At 43.2% G+C, this 9,191-nt stretch overlaps 1 protein-coding gene across 1 annotated transcript in view; it reads left to right on the top strand.

Moving 5' to 3' along the window:
* Positions 1-250: 250 nt before the first annotated feature.
* The window catches only part of LOC308299638 (splicing regulator ARVCF-like), a gene marked incomplete at both ends in the record, with an annotated part of 34,855 nt that continues 25,914 nt past the window's right edge, over positions 251-9,191 (top strand). Inside the window, 2 exons of the mRNA XM_080743432.1 lie at positions 251-271; positions 7,834-8,013. Coding sequence (XP_080599558.1) covers positions 251-271; positions 7,834-8,013 — 201 coding nt within the window. The remainder of the gene's footprint in view (positions 272-7,833; positions 8,014-9,191) is intronic.

Raw genomic sequence — 9,191 nt, 5'->3', positions numbered from 1 at the left:
GAGAGAGAGAGGGAGTGAGTAGGGGGGAGAGTGTGCTGCTGATGTGCGTTAGCAGTCGCTGGGTGGAGGGATGGCCACTCACGTTTGAACAGCACTGACACTCGGGAGGGAAAGTGAAGGAGGCAACCAGCCCAGCCAGGGAGAGAGAGGGGAAAAACAGACGCAGTTTTCGCACCTCAGAGGGGACTAAATATTCCTGTTTGTCATCTGTGTGTGCGGAGGGGTTGTAATAATCAGAGCAGATCTAGCCATGCCTGCTGACGTGAAAGAGGTAAGACTATACATGTGTATTTTCTACCTTTGAATGCCTTTAATATTTTGCTTTTTGCCCTATACAGAAAGCTCTAGCCCTCAGCAGCTCTTTGCATTCCACCTCTGTCATCATGCTGCATGAAGGCACAGCACTGCTCTTCCCTCACCACCGTTCGCTGCAATCTCCTTGTGTGTGCGCAGGGACACATATAACATCTCTTACGCGCTCATGTATGCGTGTGCGTGTGCGTGTGCGTGTGCGTGTGCGTGTGCATGTGCGTGTGTGAGTGTGTGTGTGTGTGTGTGTGTGTGTGTGTGTGTGTGTGTGTGTGTGTGTGTGTGTGTGTGTGTGTGTGTGTGTGTGTGTGTGTGCGCGCGCTTGTGTGTCTAAACACCATAAGCTTTTAAGGAGGGTGTTGATCATTGGTTGCATTATAAGCATTGGCTGTGAGACAGGTTAATGTGCTGCATACTCTCTAACACACACAGCTCACCGTATAGCCTTGGTGTGTCAGAGAGACATTAAATCTGACCATGCAGTATTTAACTGTTTGAGGAGCGGAGGCTGCTATAACATACCGTAATGCCATAAAGAGAGAAAGGAAGGTCCAGGTTCCCATTTGGAAGTTTGGGAAAGAAGGGTCTCGCAGGATGTGTGTATGTGTGTGTCTAATGGATTTTGGGCAGGCCATAATGCAAGTAAAGGCTGAATAGTAAAAGAAATAGATCAATTGTCCTGTGATGTACTGTATATTCGACCTACCGGTATGTGTGGAGGCAATCCTACAGCTTTAAGCCCAAATGTCTGAAATGGGCAGTGAATTCGAATTTTCAGTTGCAATGCACAGTATCTTCTCTAGATTGACACCTACTGTATCGATTCAATACCCTGGTGATGTGGGGGGAGGGGGGGGGGGTTTGCGGTCTGTTGTGACAGATTAGTGAATAATGTATTCTGACTTCAGATGCATGACTTCATGTTTTAGCATCCTATGTGGATATGGAGCCGTTACCGTTTCGGTCACACTGCTCGAAACACACATAGGCTATATTGGGTGTTATTGCTGCTAATTTATTCTGAACTTGGACTGAAACGGATTTACCTTCCAGCTCTGTCTTACCTCTACGACGGGGAGCATTACGCATCCAGCATTAAGTGTGATTTCATGTCCTTGAGATGGCTCACTCTCTGTACCATATGTGAGTCTTTCAAAATAAAGCACCACTATTGGTCATAACAGGAGAGTTGACTAGAACAGGCAATCTTCTGCATCGCTGTGCCCCAACATCTATACATTGCAACACATTTTGTAAATCTAAAGCAGCAGCATGACAGTGGGGGTGTTTGGTGTTGTTGCAGATGAAACAGCTATGAGAGCCTCAGCCTGTCAATGGAGAGAGATATACAACCAGATGTACAGTACCTGTTCACTCTCTGAGTGAGTGTGAATGAGTTGTGCGTTATTCAAATAAGGCCCTGGGCTTCCCTGGAGCTTGAGCAGGACAGCAAAACAGTTTCTTAGCCAACTTACAATGGTTCTCCAATCCCTTAATTAAGCTGTGTGGTCCTGAAGAATAATACAAATCGTCACTGTCAGGCATGTAACCTTGTATCTCCAATTTTCAGATTTCTATGTTTTTACGTAATGTAAAGGCCTGCTTCATCATACAGGGCTGTCGCAGAAAACGAGTGAAAATAGCAGATCTACAAGAAGACAACTTTAGCCACTTTATAGTCACTTTAGCCCCGCATGACTACGGTTCCAATCATATACCCATAAGTGCTCAAGTTAGGATTCTCTAGATGTGTTCTGTGTGTTCCACTTGTCCTCTCTGCCTCCCTCTGACACATTTCATTGCATGGAAATGTGGCCTGGTTGAAAAATCTAGATTTTGTGTGATCAAGCTCTTGCGCTAATGAGCCGGATGCTCTTTGGCTCCTGACTTACTTAATTACAAAAATTGCAATGACTGCAGTGTTTAATGCGTCTGCCTTCAAAATGGGAATTTAGAGTTAATAGAACAGCTGCAGCACAAATTATACATTTAAAACACCCAAAGAATAACGTATTTTCTATATTTAGTTTTGATAAAAGTCTAAAAATACATTTACTGGCGGACAATTGCGGGGAGTCAGTTTAACAACTCAGTAAGTTAATGGAATATGAAAGACTTCTAGTTCTGACAATCCTGTCAGTAGTGGATACGATCAAATCCACTGAAAAGATAATCGAAACAAAAAGCGAAATCAAGTCTGGTTACAGCAGAGTGACGTGCGCGTCAAACCACATTCAAAACTACCGGTACATGCCAATGCTCGAGTGGCACAGTGGTGAAGTGGCTTCCCACCACCGCAGAGGTTGTGTTCCAATCCATCGAGGTGCATCCAGCTTTGTTGAGCATCTAAGGCAGGGTTCCCCAATAGGTGGCCCGCGGGCCATTTGCGGCCCGCGGGGGGCTACTGTCTTGCCCCCACCAACCCCAGTAATAATGGTAATATAAGAGCAGCAACAACACTAGTATATTGTCGTTATCGGGTGGAAACCTTGTATGTTCAAAACCGTTCATTTTGTATTTATCATCTAAAAAATATACTAAACTAGTGAAAACAGCCGATCTACAAGCACACAACGCCTCGCATCGCGAGGCGTTGTGTGCTTGTAGATCTGCTGTTTTCACTAGTTTTGTGCGACGATCACTTGGAGATACGAGGTTTCTGCCCGACAGTGAGGGGGAGGTGTCACTTTGTCACTGCATGTATTCCTACGGGCTGTGGTGGCACCTGTCAGCCCGTGTCTTCCGGTGGGGGGGTCCTCACAGTCACGGTTAAGTGAGTGAGTAGGATAAAATACAAGTGTGTGTGGGGATGAATCAATTGGCATTAACGAGAAATTGGGGAGAAAAAGTGGCAAAAAAACTAAAAGCCAATTTTCTCCTAAGACTAACGTCTTTAAACGTACTGTATACGTTGTCACACAACTGTAGAGCATATTTGCTTCTTGAAGAGTTTCGAGTAAGTTCAGCTAATTTAGGAATGGTGCTCTTGGATGCCTAAACATGGTATGTCAAAATAGCTACAAAACAAAATAAAAAGCCAGTATAAGCCTAAACATGGTATGTGAAAATAGCTACAAAACAAAACAAAAAGCTGGACCACCCTCACATATAGCACAGTACCATTTTCAATCAGTGGTTATCCTAATCTCTACTGGGCTCATGATCATCCACAATGCTAGATATGCCACCAGTGTGTGTGTGTGTGTGTGTGTGTGTGTGTGTGTGTGTGTGTGTGTGTGTGTGTGTGTGTGTGTGTGTGTGTGTGTGTGTGTGTGTGTGTGTGTGTGTGTGTGTGTGTGTGTGCGTGCGTGCGTGCACGCGCGTGCGTGCGTGCACGCGCGTGCGAGTGTGTGTGGTCCCTTTATATTGTCTCAATCATATCAATGCAATGCAAAATAAGATCCTATAATATGCGTGGCTGTCTGATCTGCATAACAATGGAAAGAAACAGCTATAATATGACAGCAAGTGACCTATACTGGACTTAAGACTTAAGTGGAATCTTTGACACCCTACAGCTGACATGCTGATTAAGAACGGACCAAAGCAAAAACATACAAGGACTATCATCTAGTACAGGAGTGGGCATCTTTGATGATGTCGAGGGCCACTATATTTCCACCTTCACTCAAGGGGGCCACATTGCATATTGCAAGTCCTACTTTGTCATTCTAGTATCTCATACAAAAGAAGCAAAAATAGCAGATCTACAAGCTCAAAACGCAGCGTGATGCGTTTTGAGCTTGTAGATCGGCTATTTTTGCTTCTTTTGAATTGGAATCCTGAATAATTTTTTGTTATTTTTTAATTGGAATCCTGAAATGTAACATTTTGATTTCATTTCAAACGCATTTAGTTATATACTCATGTTAACTTTATGAACCTAAATACAAATAAATTGGACATAAAAAAAATACATTTTAGTACTACTATGCTAGTACTAAAATAGACTGATGGAATTAAAGCAGGTTATGTTTGGAATTGTAACAGCTGAAATCAATTTAATATACTATCAGTATTCTGGTATTTACCTGCGGGCCAGTGGGGGCCGCATGTGGCCCCCGGGCCGCCAGTTGCCCATGTATGATTCTAGTATGTCTCTCTCTCTCACCCCCAGCTGATGTATAGAATGGAACTTGTTGTCCAGCGCCGCTGAGTGGCCAATCCAGAAGGATAAACACAAAGAACACAAAGTTCAAATGTTTAGTAAAATGTATTCAATTAATATTTAAATCATGACTGTGTGCAATTGTTAATACTACAAATCTATAGTATATACCTGATACCAATGTGTGCAAAGGCTTAAGAAACAGACATTTCAGTAACGGTAACTTCATCATGGTTAGTAGGCACCCATTCCCCCCCCCCCCCCCCCCATCTGTGGCCAACCAAGACAGCTGCCCCCATTTCCGGGGGGGGGGGGGGGGGAATGGGAGTGACTCAAGGGAGCAGTGGTTAATTGATGGTCAGGTGTTTCCTATTGTACCTATTCATTGTAGCATGTTGGACCTACAATATAGGTTCAGATCTAGCACGTACGCACGCACGCACGCACGCACGCACGCACACACGCACACACACACACACACACACACACACACACACACACACACACACACACACCAGAGAAAAGCCAGCAGAGAGAGAGAGAGAGAGAGAGAGAGAGAGAGAGAGAGAGAGAGAGAGAGAGAGAGAGGGGAGAGAGAGAGAGAGCTGGCTCAATGGTGCAATGTTATAAAGGACTTTGATTTAAATGCATAGCAAGCAGCAGACCCAGCAAGGCTGGGCTACAGTATATAGACTTGGCGCACCGATATAATTCTGTGTTGTTGTTCATGTGCATGTGTGTAGACAATAAAGCACGAGAAACTTTAATTACAAAACGTTTTTCATCAATCGTGTTGTGTTGGCAAGAACCCACAGTAGCACCCAGCGTGCTACCGTGACTTAACCACAAATCGGGCATGCAGGGACTGAATTCACACTTTGTCAAGTCCCGCCCCTCTTCACACCCATTGGTTGCTGTGTCTGGGTGGGACACTCGGTGGGACACTCTACCATTTTAATTCAGTTGCTTCGTATTATTATTCTGTGTGTTCAATTCTAATTTCAAACTTGGTTTCAGTAAAATGGCAGTGGCACTATAGTGACTAGCATGTTTTTAAATGTTTGTATTTCTACAAAAACTGTGTTTTACCAAATTCAACATAAAAAAGGCGGAAATAGGGCAGGACAAGGCAAATAGAGCCTGTTGGCTGGTCAGTCAGGGACCAACCAGAAGGCTAACAAAGGGTGAATTGTCGGGAGAAACGTTATAATAATGTTCCATTTTTAGTTAAAGGAAGAGGTAGCATCATTTTCAACCTGATATTTCATATAATTGGTCCTGTGCCATGGTATACATTAGATTTAATATAGAATGGCACAATGTCATTCAACTCACTGCTCTGCATCTCATTGGTGGGCTCTGGACAGTTCAGAAACCTGTCCACCAATGACATCATGGATGGGGATTTCAAGCTAATGGGAAATACAGTCTATCTCTTCCTGTAAAGATATGCTGAAATATAAGCCACCATTGTTCTTCCATTAATAAAATTTAAGAAAAGTTTGAAATGACCAAAATACTGTTGATGTCACTGGCAGGCAGGTTTTTGAAGTGTCCACAGCCCTCCTCCAAGACATAGAAGACTGAGTACACAGACATAAATGATGCCATCTTGGGTGGCCATAGCTGAGTGGTTATAGAGGCCATCTGGGAAACAGAAGTACCCCGGTCCGTGCCCTGGCCCCATCCTATGTGTCGAAAGGGTCTCTGAGCAGGATACTTAACTACTCCCCATGAGCGCTGTGCTCATAGCACTCACTGCTCCTTGTAGGATGGGTAAATAAAGAAGACACATATATATGTGTATATATATATACGGTGACAGAAATATCCCAGAGGAGTGGGAACCAAATTATTATAACATTATTATTATAATCAGTATCGGTATTAGTGAGGACCAATGATATGAAGATAGTCGAAAATGGTTGAAGTAACAGGTGGGCACAGGGAAAATCAAACATACAAGTCCAATATAAATAAGTTGCATGATTTAAATAAAAAAATTATAAATAGCACATGGGGAGGCAGAAAAGTGCTTCTTGTGCAGTGAAAAACTCTCAGCATAATAGTATACAAAAGCAGCAGGTACAGTATATTATTACAATGTTCTGAAGACTGATGGAATGGCTTCTGATACACAGGTATTGTTTGCCTGGCCGCACAGCAGTGCTGTGAACTGTTTGTGGCTGCATGGGGCAATGACTTGATTGCCCCATGCAGTACTTGATGATCTGCTCAGCCTGTGTTACACATCGTCGTTGTCGGGTGGAAACCTTGTTTGTCCAAAACCTTCCTATTTTTGTTATATTGAAAAAGATTGAAAATAGTCAATCTACAAGCACACAACGCCTCGCATCGCCAGGCGTTGTGTGCTTGTCGATAGCTATATTTTCACTAGTCTTGTGCGAAAGTCGTGTATAATGAAGCAGGGCTTTACTTTACCAAAAAACATACACATTTGAAACTTAGAGATACAAGGTTTCTGCCCGACAATGACAACATGTTCCTCGTATTGATATTTGAGTGTTCCCTGTAGGGAGTGAAGCTCATCTCTGAGGATGTGATGGGACAAAGCACCACCCTCTGTGGTGCTTTGTGGTCGAGGAGGCAGTGCAGTTCCCATAAGATTTAGTGCCAGTCCTATAAAAATTGTTTTCTGTACATGTACGCGCATTGCTACTAGTGTTGATTTCTTCTTGTACTATTTGTAAACTGTATTCACCGGAAACAGTTTTAACCCCTACTTGTGCATGCGCTAACTACTTGCGCATGCGCTAACTGGGTTGAAACTGTTTCCGGTTTGGTGTTTCCTGCCAAAGTGTAGTCCGTTTTGAATACAAAATGACGTAGGATGCCATCCGGTCTAGACCGGATCAAACGACCCGTTTAGTAAACGAAGACCAGGCTTTCCCCCAGCGGAAAGCCTGGTGACGCGAGGTTAGGGTATAATTCAATTTATTTTTGTGATGACTTTATTGGAAAAGAAAGAGAAAATCCTCACATATCTCTGTGGAGTTCTCAATCACATTGTGGGAATCTGTTTCACATTGTGGGCATCTGTAGTGTGGCCAATAATATCAAAGAGCACTCTGGTGTTTTTTGTATCAATAGTCTCAGCTAAATACTTTTAATTGACATTATGAGTGTCCTTCCATTTTCGTTCTGCTTTATGATGGATGATGATTTTAACAATTGTTTATCCATGGGTGAAAAGTATTTTTTTGGAGGTGCAGGTATCATTTATGTCATTATACTGTATGTGCATGTGCTTAATTAGGTGTGTGTGTGTGTGTGTGTGTGTGTGTGTGTGTGTGTGTGTGTGTGTGTGTGTGTGTGTGTGTGTGTGTGTGTGTGTGTGTGTGTGTGTGTGTGTGCGTGCGTGCGTGTGTGCGTACGTGCATGTGTGTGTTATTTAGGAGCATGGCTCGGAGGGGCCCTCCTTGCCTCTGCCCTTACCCCAAGACTCTAAAGAGGCAGCTCAGGACCACCCATCCACCAATGAAGATCTGGACACGCCCACCTCCAACATCTCCATGGTGACCTCTGCCAATGACAGCTCAACAGAGACAGACACACCACAGCAGACAGACACAGAGGTTTACGACTTTATCAGATTGAATGCATAGCTAATATCGCTGTTCGCAGAATTCCTTTCTCTCTCTTCTGATTCGCTGAATGGCAGAACCCCCCTCCCCTTTCTGCCAAAAAAGGGGGCAGGATCAGATTCAATTAACTTCCGTTCCACCAGTAACCTTGATGCTGCGTTGGTTAGACCAGGGGTCTTCAACAGGGGGTCCGGGACCTCTAGGGGGTCCTCAGAGTTACTACAGGGGGTCCTCCAAATCTTCCAATCCTTTTTATATTAACAACTTGAACTCTAGTGTCCATATTCTGAGAACTGTAGCCAAAAATAGCAGATCTACAAGCTCACAACTCTTCGTGCTGCGAAGCGTTGTGAGCTTGTAGATCGGCTATTATTGGCAAAGAGGTTTGGTGTAGAGGGGAAAAAGAGCAGACTAAGTACAGAGTGAAAGGTCAAGTTTATTAAGTATTGACGGTTCAAGTGGTTAAATATCTGAAAACACAAATTGACATGAACCCAAAATACACTGATGATTGTGTTGCCAAACGATGAAACTATATGGAATCTATGAACAGGATGTGGGAGTCCCTGCTTCATCTCTCTCTCTCAACAAAGGGTTCCTTGGCCTGAAAACGTTGAAGACCCCTGGGTTAGACTTTCAAGCCCAACATTATTAGTTCGAATCTCACAGAGGACAATGTGCTTCCTATCACTCTTGTAATGTTTTACAAGGCTGTTTTACAAGGCCAACCCCTTCCCTAAAAATAAAAACTCTTTACCATTATTTTAGGAAACCTACATTAAACACATCATAAAACACCTTCAGATTCTATACACCCCTGGCTGTATGTACAGCCAGGGGTGTATAGTATGTCTGTTCTCAGCCCAAATGGAAACAGCACATATTGGCTTATCTTATTATTATCTTATCTATTTCCTGATGCATGCACAACAGTGTCTGTGCTTTATGTCTAAAGAGATAACAGTAATGTATTTTGTAGGGTTTATTCTTCTCGCCAGGATTTATGAGCCATTATATGCTTTTAATATCAAACATCCATTAAAGATAAGTTGCTCTTCAACAGAAGAGTACTAAGTCCCATCGGTAACAAGACGTTTATTTATTTATTTTTATTTTTACTTAAACTGATTGATTGCCAGAGTGCGCTATGTGGGCAGAATGTGAAACGT

The sequence above is a fragment of the Nannobrachium achirus genome, assembly GCF_963921795.1.
Source record: "Nannobrachium achirus genome assembly, chromosome: 15".
Classification (NCBI taxonomy): domain Eukaryota; kingdom Metazoa; phylum Chordata; class Actinopteri; order Myctophiformes; family Myctophidae; genus Nannobrachium; species Nannobrachium achirus.
The sequence above is the reverse complement of the archived record's forward strand: the minus strand, read 5'-3'. Positions and strand labels throughout refer to the sequence as shown.